This window comes from Coregonus clupeaformis, chromosome 40, assembly GCF_020615455.1.
Source record: "Coregonus clupeaformis isolate EN_2021a chromosome 40, ASM2061545v1, whole genome shotgun sequence".
NCBI classification, from domain to species: Eukaryota; Metazoa; Chordata; class Actinopteri; order Salmoniformes; family Salmonidae; genus Coregonus; species Coregonus clupeaformis.
In genome coordinates this window covers 2,086,482-2,109,976 of record NC_059231.1, presented here as the reverse complement: position 1 = coordinate 2,109,976, position 23,495 = coordinate 2,086,482, and the positions used below count along the sequence as shown (strand labels likewise).

The 23,495-nt window shown below is 42.5% G+C and overlaps 1 protein-coding gene across 1 annotated transcript in view; it reads right to left on the bottom strand.

The window, feature by feature from the left end:
- Nucleotides 1-21,974, bottom strand: part of LOC121555066 (heparan-sulfate 6-O-sulfotransferase 3-B-like) — a 126,449-nt gene extending 104,475 nt beyond the window's left edge. The window contains exon 1 of the mRNA XM_041868843.2: nt 20,600-21,974. Within this exon, the coding sequence (XP_041724777.2) occupies nt 20,600-21,138 (539 nt within the window). The 5' untranslated portion in view covers nt 21,139-21,974. The remainder of the gene's footprint in view (nt 1-20,599) is intronic.
- Between the last annotated feature and the right edge of the window lie 1,521 nt (nt 21,975-23,495).

Here is a 23,495-nt window from a genome sequence, read left to right as displayed (position 1 = left end):
TCTGAAAACATAACGATGCGTACAAATCGGAAAACAGGATAATAAAAAAAAAAGGAGACAGGGAGAGCTAGCTTCTCTGTTCTGTTCACGTCACGGACCAATGTACGAAAAAGAAAGGCGCGCTCCTGCAGTAATAACACTCCGAATGCCTCCACCTAGTGGAAGCGCGTATATATGTATCTCAATTGAACACCATGGGAGGAATACAATAATAGTGGATTGGATGGCACAGAAATAAGAAACAATTATTTTTTAACACACTTAAATTATTATACTCAGTTAGGCTAAGTAACCTTTTAATTTAACAGAATGGTATTACAGCCATTGCAATTCCACATGTGGAAACATTGCTACTGCAATAGATTCACACCACCTTTTCACATGTGAAGAGAATAACACCATTTCACCCCCTCATGTGAACTTGCAAGTGAGATTTACACATGTGGACTTTTCTTACATGTGAAACTGCAAATGTGATTGTCACATGTTCATGTTTTTCACATGTGAACTTGCAATTCCATATATGAGGTGAAAAGGTGGCGTAACTCTAAACTTTATACATGTGAAAATATGGTTTCACATGTGAAATTTAAGCTCAACGTGAAAATAGCCATTTCACATGTGAAAACGTGATTTTCACATATGAAAATGAAATAAATAAATAAATAGAAAATAGTAAGGTTTAATGGTTCAGCTTTAAAATGTAAAAGAGAAGGGATGACGGGAAGCACTGCAGCTAAAATCAAATGCACTAATTCTTTAATAATTGAATCTTAAGCAGATTTAAGATGGGGATATAGAAAGTCAATCTACTTATTTTTCCACAGCTATGCCAATTATTTGTTAAATGTCAAGACGACTGCTAAACAGAGTTTATCTTTTTTACAGGTCAGAGAAATTGATTGTTCTTGCTGATATTAACAGTCGTGTCCAACAACTGCAGGCTGCAACAAGCCGATGAAGATGCTGACAAAGTCAAACATTGAATGTCATTCTATCAAATGAGATGAAAACAATCATTAAAGACTGTAATTAACTTTGTATTAATTTGGTAAATCAATGAGACAGCATGAGGCTTTCTACTTTGCATGACAAAGTCATCTGGCCGAGCGGGGCTTTGATTTGCCATTTCACTAAGTTTGCAGCAACGTTGTCAATAATTAATGCAAGGACAGAGAGTCTGCTGGATAATCAGAAGCAGTGGCAGAAACAACAGTCACCCCTTTCTGTTTCTCTTTTTTTTCTCTCTCTCTCTCTCTATCTCTCTCTCTCTGTCTCTCTCTCTCTCTCTCTCTCTCTCTCTCTCTCTCTGTCTGTCTGTCTCTCTCTCACACTCTCTCTTTCTCACTCTCTTTCTGTTTCTCTCTCTCACACTCTCTCTGTTGCTCTCGGTTCCTCTCTCTCGCTCTCGCTCTCTCTCTGTTTCTCTCTCTCTCCCACTCTCTCTCTCTCTGGTTAGTAACTAAGGTGACTTGAGCACCCTGTGCTCACACACTCTCAGTTTTCAGGGGTGGTGTGTGAAAATCACACCGTGCTCCATTCCAGCTGAAAATAACACCATCTGACATTGTTTTGAGAGCAATAATGTAATGATGTTGGGTCTCTTCATGTTCATGAAAAAAGCTGATTCCGAGTGTTCGTTTGGTGCATGAAAAGGCGTCAGTTGGTTGTCCTTCTATCCATGAGAAAGAAAGCAGAGTTGTTGTTGAGGATCCTTTTGTTTTGGTACTTCTAATCTTCTCAACTCAGACCAGATAATTCTGAAAAGAAAAAGGTTATGATGACGGAGTGGAGCAGAAAGTCTAACAGACAGAGGCCTGTCTCCTGCAGAAGGTGATCAGATAGAGGACCGGAGAGGGGAATCCGAGGAAGAAAGCAGAAGGTGTTTCAATGCTTTTGGATAATGATTCGGTACATGAGGGAGACTACTGTTATGGTCTTCCTATACAGTTCAATAGTTATTCAAAAACATTGTAGCCTATCCACAAGATTCTTCGATGTCTAAAGTAGACATGTACACTACCGGTCAAAAGTTTTAGAACATCTACTCATTCAAGGGTTTTTCTTTATTTTTACTATTTTCTACATTGTAGAATAATAGTGAAGACATCAAAACTATGAAATAATACATATGGAATCATGTAGTAACCAAAAAAAGTGTTAAACAAATCAAAATATATTTTAAATTTGAGATTATTCAAATAGCCACCCTTTGCCTTGATGACAGCTTTGCACACTCTTGGCATTCTCTCAACCAGCTTCATGAGGTAGTCACCTGGAATGCATTTCAATTAACAGGTGTGCCTTGTTGAAAGTTAATTTGTAGAATTTATTTCCTTCTTAATGCATTTGAGCCAATCAGTTGTGTTGTGACAAGGTAGGGGGGTATACAGAAGATAGCCCTATTTGGTAAAAGACCAAGTCCATATTATGCCAAGAACAGCTCAAATGCGCAAAGAAAAACGACAGTCCATCATTACTTTAAGACATGAAGGTCAGTCAATACGGAACATTTCAAGAACTTTGAACGTTTCTTCAAGTGCAGTCGCAAAAACCATCAAGCGCTATAATGAAACTGGATCTCATGATGACCGCCACAGGAATGGAAGACCCAGAGATACCTCTGCTGCAGAGGAGATGTTCATTAGAGTTACCAGCCTCAGAAATTGGAGCCCAAATAAATGCTTCACAGAGTTCAAGTCACAGACACATCTCCAAAAATCAACTGTTCAGAGGGGACTGTGTGAATCAGGCCTTCATGGTCGAATTGCTGCAAAGAAACCACTACTAACCACTACTTGGGTCAAGAAACATGAGCAATGGACATCAGACCGGTGGAAATCTGTCTTTTGGTCTGGAGTCCAAATTGGAGATTTTTGGTTCCAACCACCAAGTCTTTGTGAGATGCGGTGTGGGTGAACGGATTATCTCCGCATGTGTAGTTCCCACCGTAAAGCATTGAGGAGGAGGTGTTATCGTGTGGGGGTGCTTTGCTGGTGACACTGTCTGTGATATATTTAGAATTCAAGGCACACTTAACCAGCATGGCTACCACAGCATTCTGCAGCGATAAGGCATCTGGTTTGGGCTTGGTGGGACTATCGTTTGATTTTCAACAGTATAATAACCCAACACACCTCCAGGCTGTGTAAGGGCTATTTTACCAAGAAGGAGAGTGATGGAGTGCTGCATCAGATGACCTGGCCTCCTCAATCCCCCGACCTCAACCCAATTGAGATGGTTTGGGATGAGTCGGACGGCGGAGTGAAGGAAAAGCAGCCAACAAGTGCTCAGCATTACATTTACATTTACATTTAAGTCATTTAGCAGACGCTCTTATCCAGAGCGACTTACAAATTCTGGATATGGCGCTGAGCACGTGCACTCAACCTCTTTGGTCGACCATGGCGAGGCCTGTTCTGAGTGGAACCTGTCCTGTTAAACCACTGTATGGTCTTGGCCACCGTGCTGCAGCTCAGTTTCAGGGTCTTGGCAATCTTCTTATAGCCCATCTTTATGTAGAGCAACAATTCTTTTTTAGCATATGTGGGAACTCCTTCAAAACTGTTGGAATAGCATTCCTCATGAAGCTGGTTGAGAGAATGCCAAGAGTGTGCAAAGCTGTCATCAAGGCAAATGGTGGCTATTTGAAGAATCTCAAATATAAAATATATTCTGATTTGTTTAACACTTTTGTGGTTACTACATGATTCCATGTGTGTTACTTCATAGTTTTGATGTCTTCACTGTTATTCTACAATGTAGAAAATAGCAAAAAATAAAGAAACACCCTGGAATGAGTAGGTGTGTCCAAACTTTTGACTGGTACTGTATATATAAGAAATTCAAATGACATGGCATTTGTACAACACATCAATTTGTAAATGATGTAAATCTAAAACTAGGTGGGCCTATACCAGCGTATATCGCGCTGCATTTTGAATATCACAGCTGTGAAGAAATGTTCACATGTTATGTACAATGTGAACACACAAGACCACAGGGAGCTCCCTCAAACTCATAGAGACAGATCATCAGCAGTCTTCTCCACAATTCAAGAGTGAAGGTGTGTGTGTGTGTGTTTGCATGTTCGTGTCTAAGTGTGTCTGTGTGTGTCACTGGCTTACCGGACACCCCCGCAGCCCCCGCAAGGCGGGGGTGCCCATGAGCTCTGGGGGCCAATGGGCCTGTCATCGATGTCTATTTTATTTCAATGTAATAAATCATTTTGACAGTAACCCTCCAAAAAGCAATTAATTCATAAACCTTTTTATTTTTTTGTTTTTTTGTGGTACTTTTTACCCCTTTTTCTCCCCAATTAGTTACAGTCTTGTCCCATCGCTGTAACTCCCGTATGGACTCAGGAGAGGAAAAGGTCAAGAGCCATGCGTCCTCTGAAACACAACCCCACCAAGCCGCACTTGTTGCTTAACCCGGAAGCCAGCCGGAAGAAATGCCACAAGGAGTCGCTAGAGCGTGATGGGACAAGGACATCCCAGCCGGCCAAACCCTCCCCTAACCACGCTGGGCCAATTGTGCACCACCTCATGGGTCTCCCGGTCGCGGCAGGCTGCGATACAGCCCAGGATCGAACCCAGATCTGTAGTGATGCCTCTAGCACTGCGATGTAGTGCCTTAGACCGCTGCGCCACTCGGGAGGCCCCTCATAAACCTTTTTAATTTGCTAGGAAGCTAAGCTAAGCTAAGCTAAGCTAAGCTAAGCTAAGCTGTTTCTTGGGCTTCAGGAATGTGACTGAAAAAGTCTTGAAAAAGAAAATATTAAACTGATTGAAAGAACAAGGGGTATATCGGCGAACAAATGCCTTGGTCAAGGCTATGATGGTGCTAGTGCAATGAGTGGAGATTACTCAGGTGTCCAAAACCTCATATCATACTGAGAGCCTGATGCTTCTTATGTAGTTTATGAGTTTTAGTTTAGAAAACGATCTCTCCGCTGAAGCGACAGTTACAGGGATGGTAAAAAAAGTTTGATTGCCGTAGCGACATCAGGGAAACAGGGCAGAAGGGAGGTGTGCTTCAAACTCAGCAGTTCTGAAACATCTTTAATTGAGACTCTCATTCTCCTTAATTGCCGGCCTCAACACGTTATGGAAAGAGATTAACTGTAGCTCTGGGAACAGGTCGTCTGGACAGACAATAAATTGGCAGATGCAAACAGATTATCATATTTAGCAGACAACAGTTATTGAGGGCTTGAACAAAAAAGGCGGTTTGCAATTTTTGTTCATACTGCTGAACCGGCATTTGAGTTGTGTGGTTGCAATATCAACAGTCCCTTATCTCTGGTATATCTTGGCATGCGTTATTCAAGACTACATTTCAATTGTGTACGGCGCAATGGACATACTGTATACAGTATGTCCATTGCAAAATTATTCATCCCCCTTGGCGTTTTTCCGATTTTGTTGCATTACAACCTGTAAATTAAATTGATTTTTATTTGGATTTCATGTAATGAAAGGTGAATGCACCTATATGTAAGTCGCTCTGGATAAGAGCGTCTGCTAAATGACGTAAATGTAAATGTAAATGTAATGGACATACACAAAATAGTCCAAATTGGTGAAGTGAAATGAAAAAAATCACTTGTTTCCAAAAATTCTAATAAATTAATAACGGAAAAGTGGTGCGTGCATACTGTATGTATTCAACCCCTTTGCTATGAAGCCCCTAAATAAGATCTGGTGCAACCAATTACCTTCAGAATTCACATAATTAGTTAAGTAAAGTCCACCTGTGTGCAATCTAAATGTCACATGATCTGTCACATGATCTCAGTACATGTACACCTGTTCTGAAATGCCCCAGAGTCTGCAACACCACTAAGCAAGGGGCACCACCAAGCAAGTGGAACCATGAAGACCAAGGAGCTCTCCGAGCAGGTCAGGGACAAAGTTGTGGAGAAGTACAGATCAGGTTTGGGTTATAAAAAAATATCAGAGACTTTGAACATCCCACGGACCACCATTAAATCCATTATTAAAAAAATTGAAAGAATATGGCACAACATCAAACCTGCCAAGAGAGGGCCGCCCAACAAAACTCAGGGACCAGGCAAGGAGGGCATTAATCAGAAAGGCAACAAAGGCTCCAAAGATCACCCTGAAGGAGCTGCAAAGCTCCACAGCAGAGATTGGAGTATCTGTCCATAGGACCACTTTAAGCCGTACACTCCACAGAGCTGGGCTTTACGGAAGAGTGGACAGGGATGTTTTTCATCGGCAGGGACTGGGAAACTGGTCAGAATTGAAGGAATGATGGATGGCGCGAAATACAGGGAAATTCTTGAGGGAAACCTGTTTCAGTCTTCCAGAGATTTGAGACTGGGACGGAGGTTCACCTTCCTGCAGGTGTAACAGGTCAAAGAATTACAGATTTTTGCAACCGTTCATTTTCTATTTTTTATTTTATTTTGTGAGTTGATTTCACCAAAATATTGTATTGTTCAGCATTTCGTGTAGTTTACAGATATTGGGAGAGTTAGTTGTGTAAGTGCGCCCTCTAGAGTGTTGGTTTGGTTACATGCGGAGTTGTCTCATGATTTTCTCAGTCTGCATTCTACTCGACTGAGAGAGGCGGATTCTGGTTGAGGGTAGAGTTTTGAACATTTTCTCTCCTTCATGTTGAACAGATTGAGAGAGTTGTACACAATAAAGTGCCTTCAAGTACGCCAGTGTCTTGTCTTCAGTGCACCGGAACACAATGCAGTAGTCGGCAATGAGCAGACCGCGCCGGCTACATTGGTGCCGTGACCCGGATATCTTCGCTTCAGATCATCGCCAGGGTGATCGCCGGTGGTTGCTGTGACGAGTAGGAACCTCTTCGGAACGTTGACAAGTATAAGGGCAAACATTAATGTGTAAATTGTAGCTCTTAATTGCTTACCTCAGCTACTTCTATCATTTTACAATTTTTTTTCATATTCACATATTCTGGTGATTCACATATCATTACCATAGTCTATTACAACTTTCTATTTTTTTTTTTAAATGACTGATGGTAAGGATGCGCAGACACCATTTAGTGTTGGAGATGCTGCAGGGGTAAGCCTGGGGAGGGGCAGGTTTATGAGTAGGGTGGAGTGCACTACGGTTAGGGGTGCTGGTATACTAGGCAGACCTGTACTCTCGTCCACACGCTTACGCACTGATGAATATTCCCCAGCACCACACATGCGTAGCTTAAGAGATGCTCCAGACATTGCAAGCAGCGTTAGTTCAGTGGGCCGTCCTGCATTTTCATACACTCACCCCCAAACAGATGAACATTCTCCACGTCAGCCAGTGTCTAGTTCACATGTGAGTTCTGCAGACCTAGGGAGTCTCATCACACAGTTAGCTCATGAAATAGGAGAGAACATTGCTAGCCAATTACAGAGATCTGTTGGTAGTGCAGATAACCAAACCACTCCTACGCCTAGCCTGAACTTAGGATATGGACAGTCTGATTTGAACATGACAGGAGTAAAGTTAGTCATGAAGACAGATGTCAAAGAGCCGCCGTACTTCAGGGGTGATGGAACAGACAAACACACAGTGCATGAGTGGGAAGAGATTATGAGCGTTTACCTGAATAAGAGGGGTGTACACCCGCAAGAGCACTCCCAGGAGATAATGTCAAGACTAATGGGAAAGGCTAGAGACATTGTTAAAGTTACCCTGCGCAGTATGCCATCGCTGCAGCCAGCTGAGAACTCCAAGCTCGTCTTCGATATTCTGAAACAACATTTCAGTGAGTTAACCTACTCCTCTATGCCTTTAGCAGATTTCTATAACACACTTCCTCTGGCCGGAGAAAGTCCCATGGACTATTGGATACGCTTGAACAAGGCTGTGGATGTCGCAGATGAGTGTCTGAGAAGGCAGGGGCGAAACAGTGAGGACCCCTCTCACGAAGTCACAATGATGCTGGTGAAACACTGTCCCGACCCCGCTTTTGCAAGTGTCCTAAAGTGCAAAACAGCTGAAAAGTGGACAGCAAATGAGATTCAGGAACACCTCGTTGAACATCAGAGAGAGGCTAGAACAATGTGTCAAGCCAAATCTTATCGGCCAAAGAACATTGGTGCACATGCTCAGGCATTAACCACAGAGACAGTCGCTGCTGAAAACCCAACAGACCTTACTGGTTACCCAAAGGCAATGGGGCTTCCATCCTCTCCTCAGACAGAGAGCATCTGCATGCAGTCTCTCATTGGCTTGCTGAACCGTGTGCTAGAGCAGACGGCACACACAACAGCAGTCGTGCCACCAAGCAGGGGGCCAGCAGCCATTGTTCAGAGTAGATGTAAAGTCTGTCAGTCTGCCGAACATTCAACTACTGCACACTGTAGACAGGCGAACCTCTGTATGGGCTGTTACAAGCCCGGCCACTGGAAGAGGGAATGCCAACAGCGCCGGCCAAGAATTAACGCTCAGCCACAGTTAGCGCACACACCACCTAACTCTGAGCAAGGTGGAGCCAGTTTAAACTAGATAGCTCACATACGGAAAGGGGATGTGTGAGCGTTGAAGATTCAACCCTTGAAGAAAGTGAAGAATTGAAGGAGATGTATGTCAATGTCTGTAAAGCAATGTCTGATAATTGCACGGTAATTGTTCAGAATATTCACAGAGTTGAGACGTTCAGTGAGTTATTTCACGCACCGGTGACAGTTAATGGCTGTGCTCAGTTGCAAGGGCTCCTCGATACAGGCTCAATGGCCTGCACGATAAGTGAAGAGGCAGAGCAGAGACTACTATCGGATAGCGTCTTGACCCCACATCAAGAACTCTCACAGCATATCATCCTTGTTGGCTGTGGAGGAGTACAAGTGCGCCCCAAGTGCATGTATGACATGGAACTAAGTCTGTATGGGGTAAAGTGCATGGTCCCAGTTCTGGTGATCACTGGTCAGAAAGACGACATAATAGTAGGCACCAACATGTTGAAACGTGTACTGCATCAGCTGAAAAACGAGAACAGTTATTGGACACTTATCTCGAGCAACACAAAAGGGTCTCCAGATGGCGAACAGTTTCTAGAAATGATGACCAGTCTCACAAGATGGAGGGGTGAAGATGTCCCAGGAAAAGTAGGGACCGTGAAGCTAACTCAGGCGGTGACTCTCCTTCCCAAACAAGAGTACCTGCTGTGGGGAAGACTGCCAAGTAATATACCCAAGTCACCTGGGAGTACAGTTATGGTGGAGCCTACAACCTCCAGGTGTGTGCCTCGGGGCATTATGGTGGGGAGAGTGGTAACACCGCTATGGGGGAGATGGCTGGACTCCCATGAAAATCACTAATATCTCAGACAAACCACTCACACTGAAAAGGAACAGCAAGCTTGCGGACGTCTCTACTTGTGTTGCAGCTGAAGATCTCACACTGTTCCAGGGTTCCTGTCAGAGTGATGCTGGCTCTGTTAGAGTGACTCATGTGAAACAGGACGACAACGGTGACCTGAAAGACAGACTGCAGAAGTCTGGTCTAGGAAATGTCGACATTGATCATTGTGAAGCGAGCCCCTCCACCAAGCTCCAACTTGTGACATTGCTGGAGAAATATCAGGATATATTTTCAAAGCATCATCTTGACTGTGGAGAAGCCAAGGGCTTTGCCCATAGGATCCGCCTCACTGACGACCGTCCCTTCCGTCTTCCATATCGCAGAGTGCCGCCAGCCCACTATCAAAAGCTGCGCCAAGTTCTCACCGAAATGGAGGAACAGGAAATCATATGGAAATCAATGAGTGAATATGCTTCTCCACTCGTGATGGTTTGGAAGAAAAATGGCGACCTCCGGATATGCACAGACTTTCGATGGCTGAATGCAAGAACTATCAAGGATGCTCATCCTTTGCCCCATCAATCGGACTGCTTGGCTGCCCTTGGCGGTAATGCTGTCTTCAGCACCATGGACCTCACGTCTGGATTTTATAACTTGCCCATGCATGAGGAGGACAAAAAGTATACCGCCTTCACAACACCATTAGGCCTGCACGAGTATAACAGAATGCCACAGGGGCTTTGCAACAGTCCGGCGTCCTTCATGAGGATGATGCTGAGTATCTTTGGCGATCTTAACTTCAGCAGTCTCTTGTGCTACCTAGGTGATCTCTTGATATTTGCCCCCAATGAACAGCAGGCCCTCAGCAGATTAGAGGTTGTTTTCCAGAGGCTACGGGAGCACAATCTAAAGTTGAGTCCAAAAAAATGCCTTCTGTTGCGGAGATCTGTGAAGTTTCTCGGACACATCGTTGACAGTGACGGTGTTGCTGTTGACCCAGAGAAGGTCGAGGTCATCACCAAAATGTCAAAGAGGGACTTGATGGAAGATGATGGCTGCACTCCTTCAGTTCACAGAGTGAAGTCGTTCCTGGGGATGGTATTCTATTACCAACACTACATACCAAATTGCTCCTCCATCGCAAATCCCCTGTTTGCTCTCACAGCTGGCCAGAAACAGAGAGGAAAGGCTGGGAAGTACAGTCAGAATGCGGGAGTCTACAGAAAGCTCAAACCTGCGGATTGGACCCTTGACTGCGATTCCGCTTTCGCCGGCCTTAAGGGGAAGCTCCTGAATTGTGTGGTCCTTAGCCATCCAGACTTTTCTAAGCCCTTGGTTCTGTCCATTGATGCGTCTCTTGATGGCCTTGGGGCAGTTCTGTCCCAGATACCAGAAGGAGAAACGAAGGCACGCCCGATCGCCTTTGCCAGCAAGACCCTCACTGGCTCACAAAAGAGGTATCCTGCTCACCGACTGGAGTTCTTGGCGCTCAAATGGAGTGTTTGTGAAAAATTCAGCCACTGGTTGAAAGGCCACACTTTTACAGTGTGGACCGACAATAATACTTTGACCTATATAATGACCAAACCAAAACTTGACGCTTGCAAACAGAGGTGGGTGGCAAAGCTTTCCCCCTACACCTTCAGTATCAAACACATTCCTGGGGTAAAGAACATTGTGGCAGATGCCCTGAGTAGAGATCCGTTTGCTAAATCAGTGAGCCAAAGGTTGATCAGTGAGCCCTATGGAAGTCTTTTGGCCGAGGCGGAGGGAACCAAAGAGGAGAAAGTCCAAGATCTCTTCCGGAGTAAGACCCAGTGTCTCCAGGCACATGATGCAGGGTGCTGTGTAACTATGGACCCCACTCAAGACAGGCTGGCCGGCAGTCAAGAGCCCTCTCATGTGAAATCTGCTTGTGAAGCTCATGTAGAGTGGGAAAGGGCAACACAGTTTCTCAATGCTCTTCCCCAGGCGGTGCCCTCAGAACAAGACACACTTCCAGCCCTCTCCATCGGCGAGCTGAGGCACAGCCAGGAAATAGATCCAGTTATCAGGGAAGTCCTGCCACTCATTCAGAGGGGTGAGCCACCACCTAGGCGAGGGAGGAGGAGGTTAGCTCTTACGACCCAGACACTGTGCAAGCAGTGGCATCATCTAAAAGTCCAGGACGGAGTCCTATATAGGGTAACCAAAGACCCATTAAGCAGAGAGAAGAGGTATCAGTTTGTGCTGCCTGCTAGCTTGAAGGCCAAAGCTCTCGCTGGTGTGCATGACTTCGCTGGGCATCAAGGGCAGGCTAGAACAGCACACCTCGCCCAACAGCGTTTCTTCTGGCCGCAAATGGGAAGAGACATCAAGGAATATGTGAAATGCTGCCAACGCTGTATCCTTGCAAAGACCCCTGAACCAGCTGCCCGAGCTCCCTTGGAGAGCATTCGCACTTCGGCACCCATGGAGCTGGTGTGCATTGATTTTTGGAGTGCTGAGGACTGTAAGCAAAGATCTGTCGATGTGTTAGTCATAACAGACCACTTTACAAAATTGGCTCATGCCTTTCCCTGCATAAACCAAACTGCAAAGCAAATAGCAAAGAAGTTATGGGATAACGTATTCTGTATCTACGGTTTCCCAGAGCGAATACATTCTGATCAAGGGGCCAATTTTGAAAGCAAACTCATAGCTGAACTCCTCAGCCTCACAGGGATTATGAAAACACACACAACAGCATACCATCCCATGGGAAATGGGCAAACCGAAAGGTTCAATAGGACACTTGGCAGTATGTTGCGTGCCCTACCCCTGACAGCTAAGCAACACTGGGTCCAACAGATACAGACATTGACTTTTGCGTATAATGCCACCACTCATGAAACAACTGGATATCCTCCATTATATTTGATGTATGGTCGAGTCCCCAGACTCCCAGTAGACATGGTCTTCAAACAAGTCTTGAGGGATCCAGTCGTGGTGAATTATAAGACCTATGCAGAGAAACTGATGGCGAACCTCCATGTGGCTGCCGACATAGCTCAGCAGCATGCGAGGAAAGGACAGCAACATCAAGCTGATGGCTACAACAAGAGAGTTCGTGGAACCCACTTGAACGTTGGCGACCGAGTTTTGTTAGCTAATAAAGCAGAGAGAGGGAAGAGGAAGTTAGCGGATAAGTGGGAAGCCACTATGTATACCATCATAGACCGGAACCCTCAGACTCACGTTTACAAAGTCAGAGACGAAAGTGGGAAAACAAAAGTTGTTAATCGGAATTTGATGTTGGACGTGAGCTTCTTGCCCATGCCAGAACTAAGCGATGAAGAGATGAATGGAGCTGCCTCGGATGTGGCCAGTGAGTTTCAGCCTCCTTCTGTTGATGCTTTGAGTGGCCTAGCAGTAGATGCTTCTGAGGACCGTACATGTTCGTGGTTAAACGCATCCTCTGACTCTGAGTCTATTGGAGAAGCTGATGAGTCTGAGATGGAGAATGAGATGCCCCACTCTCTGTCCAGGAAGTCTGTTCAACTGACACCCACGAGAGCCCAGTCTAAAGAGGTCAGAGGCCAAGGGGAAAATGAATACTCACCTGTGAGAGACTTGTCGGATTCCAGTGACCCCCTGATTTGCACATGACTGACACTGACTCTGTTGCCCCAATTGATGTTCCTGACTTAGATGAGACAGGGTCTTCGGACGTCAATTCACCTGTTACACTGACTGATAGTCAGATACCCTCCCAAGTACAAGGGTTTGAAAGTCAGGTTGTCAGAACACGTACTGGCAGGGTTGTTAAGGCAGTCGATCGCTTGATAGAGAACATGGTGCAAAAACCACTCACCAAGGGTTTTGTTACAGGAGTCAGAAGGTCACTGTCTTTCCGTTCTTTATTTTAGATACATTTTTGAGATTAAGATATTTTTCTTTATTACCAGTAGTATGACCTGGGTCATGAGATGTTCATATTGGAGGGAAAGTGTTCCAAGATTTCATATGGTGTATAAGGCATCATATTCACTAGAAGGGGCAGTAGCCTGATCAACTGCTGTTTTCTTTTAACTTACTTTGCAAGTAGCTTTATGCGCTGTATATGGGAAATGGAGTCCCAGGGCTATCTTGGACCAAGTGGACAAGAGTTTTATTCTATATGTTTTTGGTTATTTTCCACCCTCGACGTGCGAAGGATTTTGGTGAAATTAAAGAGGGGTGAATGTAACAGGTCAAAGAATTACAGATTTTTGCAACCGTTCATTTTCTATTTTTTATTTTATTTTGTGAGTTGATTTCACCAAAATATTGTATTGTTCAGTATTTCGTGTAGTTTACAGATATTGGGAGAGTTAGTTGTGTAAGTGCGCCCTCTAGAGTGTTGGTTTGGTTACATGCGGAGTTGTCTCATGATTTTCTCAGTCTGCATTCTACTCGACTGAGAGAGGCGGATTCTGGTCGAGGGTAGAGTTTTGAACATTTTCTCTCCTTGATGTTGAACAGATTGAGAGAGTTGTACACAATAAAGTGCCTTCAAGTACGCCAGTGTCTTGTCTTCAGTGCACCGGAACACAACGCAGTAGTCGGCAACGAGCAGACCGCGCCGGCTACACAGGACAATGACCCTAAGCATACTGCTAAAGCAACACTTGAATGGTTTAAGGGGAAACATTTAAATGCCTTGGAATGGCCTAGTCAAAGCCCAGACCTCAATCCAATTGAGAACCTGTGGAATGACTTAAAGCCTGCTGTACACCAGCGGAACCCATCCAACTTGAAGGAACTGGAGCAGTTTTGCCTTGAAGAAACGGCAAAAATCCCAGTGGCTAGATGTGCCAAGCTTATAGAGACATACCCCAAGAGACTTGCAGCTGTAATTGCTGCAAAAGGTGGCTCTACAAAGTATTGACTTTGGGGGGGTGAATAATCTCAGCAAAAAAAGAAAGGTCCCTTTTTCAGGACCCTGTCTTTCAAAGATAATTTGTGAAAATCCAAATAACTTCACAGATCTTAATTGGAAAGGGTTTAAACACTGTTTCCCATGCTTGTTCAATGAACCACAAACAATTAATGAACATGCACCTGTGGAACGGTCGTTAAGACACTAACAGCTTACAGACGGTAGGCAAAACAATCAATTGGTAGCTGATTAGTATTCTGTTGTATCGAAAATGTATTCGACAATCTGCAATGTTTGAATTTCTAACTTTAATTACTGAAAAAGTAATTACATTATTGCTAGCAGCTAGCAGTCTAAAAATGGCAGTATTGCGACACCGTGTATAGCTTCATTAAATGTTAGGCTTAACCTGAGAAATAGGCCTACCAATAAACATTTATCCATTAGCTAAAGCAAAGCTAAGCCCTGGCACCATAGAAAGCCTATCATCGACATGTTGCAATTTCAGCATCATGGACAGCGATTGGTAGTCTACTTTGTGAGTGGCTGTCTGTCTGACACATTCTGCCTGACCACATTCTGCCTGACCACATTCTGCCTGACCACATTCTGCCTGACCATATTCTGCCTGACCACATTCTGCCTGACCACATTCTGCCTGACCACATTCTGCCTGACCAAATTCTGCCTGACCACATTCTGCCTGACCACATTCTGCCTGAACACATTCTGCCTGACACATTCGATTATTATCAGAAACTGCTTATTAATGCAGCAATAATTCAATAATTCCTTGACACCCAGTGCCTTCAGAAAGTATTCATACCCTTAACTTATGTCACATTTTGTTGTGTTACAGCCTGAATTCAAAATGGATTAAATATGTTTGACCCTTCTACACACAATACCCCGTAATGACAAAGTGAAAACATATTTTTAGAAATGTTTGCAAATGTATTGAAAATGAAATACAGAAATATCTCATTTACATAAGTATTCACACCCCTGAATCACCTTTGGCAGTGATTACAGATGTGAGTCTTTGCACAGCTCTGTCAAGTTGGTTGTTGATCATTGCTAGACATTGTCTGCTGGAAAGGTTATTGTCCTGCTGAAAGGTGAATTTGTCTCCAGGTGTCTGTTGGAAAGCAGACTGAACCAGGTTTTCCTCTAGGACTTTGCCTGTGCTTAGCTCTATTACGTTTATTTTTATCCTAAAAAACTCTCCAGTCCTTGCTGATTACAAGCATACCCATAACATGATGCAGCCACCACTATGCTTAACAATATGAAGAGTGGTACTCAGTGATGTGTTGGACTTGCCCCAAATAATCAAAAGTTTAAAAAATTGCCACATTTTGGCAGTTTTACTTTAGTGCCTTATTGCAAACAGGAGGCATGTTTTGGAATATTTGTTTTCTGTACAGGCTTCCTTCTTTTCACTCTCATTTAGGTTAGTATTGTGGAGTAACTACAATGTTGTTTATCCATCCTTAGTTTTCTCCTATCACAGCCATTAAACTCTGTAACTGTTTCAAAAAGTCACCATTGGCCTCATGGTGAAATCATTGAGCAGTTTCCTTCCTCTCTGGTAACTAAGTTAGGAAGGATGCCTGTATCTTTGTAGTGACTGGGTGTATTGATACACCATCCAAAGTGTAATTAATAACTTCACCATGCTCAAAGGGATATTCAATGTCTGCTTTTTTTTATAGGTGCCCTTCATTTGCTAGTCATTAGAAACCCTCCCTGGTCTTTGTAGTTCAATCTGTGTTTGAAATTCACTCCTCGACTGAGGGACCTTTCAGATAATTGTATGTGTGGGGTACAGAGATGAGATAGTCATAAAACAATCATGTTAACAATATTATTGCACACATAGTGAGTCCATGCAACTTGTTATGTGACTTGTTAAGCACATTTTTACTCCAGAACTTATTTAGGCTTGCCATAAAAAAGGGGTTGGATACTTCAGCTTTTCATTTTTTATTAATTAGCAAAAATTTCTACAAACATAATTCCACTTTTACATTACTGGGTATTTTGTGTAGGCCAGTGACACAACATCTCAAGTCAAAGGATGGGAATACTTTCTGTAGGAACTGTATATGTAGGTATTTGGAGCAAATTACATTATATCTGCTGTCATTGGAATAACAGTTCACATTCATCATTGAATCGACGCAGTTCAGACAAGTTGTGGCATTTTTAGAGTCAGTGGGTCACGTTCATGTCAAATGATTTAAGGATGAAGGCTGCAGATGCAAATCTCAATAATACATGTACAGAGGATCTTAGAACTCATAATACAAATAATCAAATGGTTGTAGAAGTTTTTGCCGTTTACCTACAGTCAATTGTTCCTTGTAAAAAAATATATGTGGTAAGGGGGGATGTCCTTTAGAAATGTCCTTGTTTTCCATGAAAACATACATGAAATGAGTTTGAATAGGAAATATAGCAACATGCATTGGAAATGTAGTCATTGACAAGGTTAGAAATAATAATTTTTAATTGAAATAATAATTGTATCCTTCAAACTTTGCTTTCGTCAAAAAAGTATCCATTTGCAGCAATTACAGCCTTGCAGACCTTTGGCATTCTAGTTGTCATTTTGTTAAGGTAATCTGAAGAGATTTCACCCCAAGCTTCCTGAAGCACCTCCCACAAGTTGGATTGGCTTGATGGGCACTTCTTACGTACCATACGGTCAAACTGCTCCCACAACAGCTCAATAGGGTTGAGATCCGATGACTGTGCTGGCCACTCCATTATAGACAGAATACCAGCTGACTGCTTCTTCCCTAAATAGTTATTGCATAGTTTGGAGCTGTGCTTTGTGTCATTGTCCTGTTGTAGGAGGAAATTGGCTACAATCAAGCGCCGTCCACAGGGTATGGCATGGCGTTGCAAAATGGAGTGATAGCCTTCCTTCTTCAAGATACATTTTACCCTGTACAAATCTCCCACTTTTTTCATTTGGTCTGCGTCTCACAAATGTTATTCTTTGTGATCCGGACACCTCAAACTTCAATTTGTCTGTCCATAACACTTTTTTCCAATCTTCCTCTGTCCAGTGTTTGTGTTCTTTTGCCCATTTTAATATTTTGATATGGCTTTTTCTTTGCAACTCTGCCTAGAAGGTCAGCATCCCGGAGTCGCCACTTCACTGTTGACGTTGAGACGTGTGTATTTTTGCGGGTACAATTTAATGAAGCTGCCAGTTGAGGACCTGTGAGGCGTCTGTTTCTCAAACTAGACGCTCTAATGTATTTGTCCTCTTGCTCAGTTGTGCACCGGGGCCTCCCACTCCTCTTTCTATTCAGTTTGCGCTGTTCTGTGAAGGGAGTACTACACAGCGTTGTACGAGATCTTCAGTTTCTTGGCAATTTATCGCAAGGAATAACCTTAATTTCTCAGAACAAGAATAGATTGACGAGTTTCAGAAGAAAGTTATTTGTTTCTGGCCATTTGGAGCCTGTAATCGAACCCACATTTGCTGATGCTCCAGATACTCAACTAGTCTCAAGAAGGCCAGTTTCATTGCTTCTTTAATCAGCACAACAGTTTTCAGCTGTGCTAAAATAATTGCAAAATGGTTTTCTAATGATCAATTAGCCTTTTAAAATGATAAACTTGGATTATCAAACACAATGTGCCATTGGAACACAGGACTGATGGTTGCTGATAATGGGCCTTGTACGCCTATGTAGATATTCCATTAAAAATCAGCCGTTACGATAGCCCTTTACAACATTAACAATGTCTACACTATATTTCTGATCAATTTAATGTTATTTTAATGGACAAATAATTTGCTTTTCTTTAGAAAACAAGAATATTGACCCAAACCTTTGAACAGTAGTGTATATATATATATTTTTTAATGAACCATTGAATTTGGCCTTACTGCTATTAGCCTGTAGAAACGCATTGAATAACACATTCATACATTGCAAAACAGAATATCTGAAATGTCTGAAAAGTAAAAACAAAATGTGAAAAAAGTCAAGGGGTCTGAATACTTTCTGAATGCACTGTATGTTTTGAAGTGTCTGTCTTATAACTGAGTGTTACATTTGAAGTCGGAAGTTTACATACACTTAGGTTGGAGTCATTAAAACTTGTTTTTCAACCACTCCACAAATGTCTTGTTAACAAACTATAGTTTTGGCAAGTCGGTTAGGACATCTACTTTGTGCATAACACAAGTAATGTTTCCAACAATAGTTTACAGACAGATTATTTCACTTATAATTTACTGTATCACAATTCCAGTGGGTCAGAAGTTTACATACACTAAGTTGACTGTGCCTTTAAACAGCTTGGAAAATTCCAGAAAATTATGTCATGGCTTTGGAAGCTTCTGATAGGATATTTGACATTATTTTAGTCAATTGGAGGTGTACCTGTTGATGTATTTCAAGACCTACTTTCAAACTCATGGCCTCTTTGCTTGACATCATGGGAAAATCAAAAGAAATCAGCCAAGACCTCAAAAGAAAAATTGTAGACCTCCACAAGTCTAGTTCATCCTTGGGAGCAATTTCCAAACGCCTGAAGGTACCACGTTCATCTGTGCAAACAATAGTACGCAAGTATAAACACCATGGGACCACGCTGCTGTCATACCGCTCAGGAAGGAGACGCGTTCTGTCTCCTAGAGATGAACGTACTTTGGTGCGAAAAGTGCAAATCAATTCCAGAACAACAGCAAAGGACCTTGTGAAGATGATGGAGGAAACAGGTACAAAAGTATCTATATCCACAGTAAAACGAGTCCTATATCAACATAACCTGAAAGGCCGCTCAGCAAGGAAGAAGCCACTGCTCCAAAACCGCCATAAAAAAGCCAGACTATGGTTTGCAACTGCAAATGTGGACAAAGATCGTACTTTTTGGAGAAATGTTCACTGGTCTGATGAAACAAAAATAGAAATGTTTGGCCATAATGACCATTGTTATGTTTGGAGGAAAAGGGGGGCTGCTTGTAAGCCGAAGAACACCATCCCATCTGTGAAGCATGGGGGTGGCAGCATCATACTGTGGGGATGCTTTGCTGCAGGAGGGAATGGTGCACTTCACAAAATAGATGGCATCATGAGGAAGGAAAATGATGTGGATATATTGAAGCAACATCTCAAGACATCAGTCAGGAATCTAAAGCTTGGTCACAAATGGGTCTTCCAAATGGACAATGACCCCAAGCATTCTTCCAAAGTTGTTTCAAAATGGCTTAAGGACAACAAAGTCAATGTATTGGAGTGGCCATCACAAAGCCCTGTCCTCAATCCTATAGAAAATGTGTGGGCAGAACTGAAAAAGCGTGTGTGAGCAAGAAGGCCTACAAACATGATACACCAGCTCTGTCAGGAGGAATGGGCCAAAATTCACCCAACTTATTGTGGGAAGCTTGTGGAAGGCTGCCCGAAACGTTTGACACTAGTTAAACAATTTAAAGGCAATGCTACCAAATACTAATTTAGTGTATGTAAACTTCTGACCCACTGGGAATGTGATGTAAGAAATAAAAGCTGAAATAAATCATTCTCTCTACTATTATTCTGACATTTCACATTCTTAAAATAAAGTGGTGATCCTAACTGACCTAAGACAGGGAATCTTTACTACGATTAAATGTCAGGAATTGCAAAAAACTGAGTTTAAATATATTTGGCTAAGGTTTATGTAAACTTCCGACTTCAACTGTATGTTCTACATCAATGTCCATGCTATCTTTTCATAGCGGTGAAGTAGAGTGAAGCCTCCTCACACGAAAGACGGACGAACTTCATGTGACTTTTCCCACCCTTCCTTACCTTGCACCCTGTGATGTTTTCAGACGAGTTCAAGGGAAAGTGACGAGCAGATCAAACAGAAAGCACTTACTTGACACTTCTGAGGATATAGCAAGCATCGCCAATTCCTTGCAGTGGCACAATTTTATGGTTCAGTTAATTGTTATTGCAGGGATGCCCATTTTATTGGTAACACCTTATTGATTTACACATTCCACTCTGTCTGACACAACTCATCAGGTTTCTATCACATCCATGTCTTCTGCAGCACTATCTGTCTGTGCAGAGAGTGATTGATTGCCACCAGCTGCATTTACAATCTCCCGGTTAACTGGTCCAGACTGTCTCTATCCCTGAGACCTGTACACCATCACCAACAACTCAGTGTTGTCTCAGGTAACTTCAGATGCCTGTTTTGTATTGCAGTTCATAGTCTCGAAGTTCAAATTTAACTGTAAGTATGCTGTGCTGCAATTGCAGAAGTTGAAGCACTTTTTCATGAAGGCAATGCTCCTGAAAGTGTGATTATGAATGTAAAGGTATTTCTCTCCTTTTCTCTTTTCTCTCCACACACACACACACACACACACACACACACACACACACAGATCGCATAGAATGTTATACAGCACCTTTTGTTCTTTTGAGCTTTCTTCTTGTCCATGATGACAGGTACACAGTTGGTGAGCTCTGTCCAGTCGGCATGTAAACCACAGCTCCAGCCTGTAGAGAACCGAGAGAACAGCCAGGATTCATCTTTGCCTGGTCGGTGGCATGTACATTTCTTCTGCCCTGATATACAGTCGCATGGCTGCTCCAAACGAATATTCCTAACTAAGTGCCTTCCAAACGTGGTTCCCCCAGTCTTTTGAATGTGTAAAAACACTATCACATCGTCTCCTTTGATGTTGAAATCCACGTGCCGCTGAAGGTCTCGTTCAGTAAAGTTGAATTTTGACGGCAATTTCGGTGGACTGTCATCCTCCAGTTCTGTGTAAAAGTCTTCGGTTGTCCGATATTGGGTAGAAAGTAGACTGACTCCTCTCATTTTTCCCCCGGTATTAAAGTGGCAAGAGTTGCTGCCAGCTGGACAGATATATTGATAGCCTATCATTACAAAAATAACAGCTAAAATAGGAACTAAGATCAGCTTTTTGGATTTCTCATCCATTATAACAAGAAGGTGTTTTCATATTAGTGTGAATTATTACACATTATCCTTTCAGTAGTTGCTCCTAGATTCATCATAATAATGCCTACGGATCTTCAAAGTGCCACATGTTGATGGACAATATTTAGAAAAAGAATGTGGCTATCAAAAGGCGTATTCTGGTCTAAGCAGGTAGCCTACCTTTATGTTTCAACGATAGGGCATTCATATTCCTCAGCGCAGACAATTTAAAACAAGGCAGGCTTGCAAAACAACATGGCATATTTCGGTTACTTCTCCCTGTTGGTTGGCCGAACTTCACAGACCGTGCTGAATACCTGACGTCTCTCGTACCTGGATTTCAAGTGGAAACGAGCCATTCAAAATGTTTCATTCTGATCCCGCAAAATGACAACTTTAGCCTACATCTCGCGAAACAGTCCAGTCTGTTTAAATTCAGCACCACAAACGTGCATGTAGGCTGTAGGTTACTGGAGAAACGTCAGATTTCATCCTTATGTCCAAGGCGTGCGCAAAAAGAGGCAAGTGACTGCAGCTCCGACTACGGTGGGATGGGTCCTGAAGCTTCCTCATACATCGCGCGGATTAGTTTGGTTCAAATATTGTAGGTTACTACTTGAAGATGCTGCATTCAAGACCCGGTGTCATATACTATCTGTCGATTTCTGTGGACACATATTGTAGGCTACCTTGGCTATAGGCTAGCACAGGATAAAAAAGCCTCATAATCTTGTCTCGTAGAACATTCAGCTCTTGCGGATCAGTCAGCACACACAAGTGATAGACAACCGAAAGTCGATGTTCATAAAATAAGCTGTGAGAAATTGAGAACGGAATGTGAGTTTAGCGCTGGGCAAGTAGCAACATTTTGTTTTTACGTCAAGAAAATTGAACCAAAAGCACTTTGAAAATTGCAACGAAAGTCAATGGTCAGAATAATACAATATTCCAATATTGCCAATGCCAGCCAATCGAAGGAGGGAAACAATGTATCCAGTCCAATCCAAATACTGTAGGCTACTAACTTCATGCAGCCTGTTTCATGCATTGAAATATGGTTTCATGAGAGCCAAAATGAATTGAAACACAATTTGCACAATATTAATACATTAATGAAAAAATGAAAGAAATGTAAACGTGAAAAAACTATTTTTAGGATCACCATTTGTGGGAATGTACCATCATCACTTCCGACTTCAGCACCATGGACAGATCCCAGGTATCACGTAACAATACAATAGGCTTTTCTAAGTTGTTGACGCATGGGATCTACTGTAAGTTGTTGATGCATTGAGTCTACTGTAAGGTAGTGAGGATGATTCATTCCCACGAAGAACACTTCATGTAAAAAATATTCCATTTTAAAATAGCCTATAGCCTACAGGACATTGTTGGTGAATCATGTTATGTGCTGTGGTATTGCCTATGTTTTAGATATCCTCTCAAAGAGACCTCCGAGATCCAAATAAACGATCTGTCTATTGCAGTCTGCTTCTTTTGTTTCAGGAATCTCTCTAACTATAGGGGACATAACATTAACCAAATTCAGCCTAATTCCAAGTCAAAATTAGTTTTAAATAAGCCTACTTCACACACAGCAAACGTCTCGAAATTAACACAAATGCCTACATAGCTTATTTATAAATTGGGTATGCCTATAAAAGTTCAATTGTGATTTCACGTTTATTTTTTTATTTTTTTTATCAATGATGCCCGATTACAGTTTTCAGAAAGGCATTATGTAATACAAAATCCAATACATATATATTACCAAACATTTATTTTCTTTTGGCTGTCAAAAATAATACAAAAAATATATATATATTCTACCCATAGAGATAGATAGAGGACTAATCTTTGTATCTGTCCCATTATAGGGTCTGTGACAGCCTCAATGGCGCTGCCCATGCTGTCTCCATTAGTCCATTTTCTTCTTCTTCATTGGCTGATTTCTCCCAACTCAGGAATCCCCACCCAGGTGACTACTTTAAAATGGTGGAAGCCTTCAATGTCCACGTTAAAACGGGTTATAGCCATGACGAGTCCTCTATCTATCTCTATGATTCTACCATAAAATACATTTTCAAATGAATTTGATTTAGATTTCCTTCACAGAGTCTGTGTACTCCTACTACAACTTGGTCATCAAGAAGGCTGGCCAGTGTTTGATGGGGCTTCAGGTCAATCTCAAATTTGCCCTCTCCTTGAGATCCTACTCACAAGCTGTCCTTGCATCCCAATAGGTAGGACCTGAGATATACTGTACCCAGATGAATGACTTCGCATAATTCAACATTTGATAGTAATTTCAGTAATCTGGCACAACAATGAATAATCTGTCAATTTGACATTCCTGA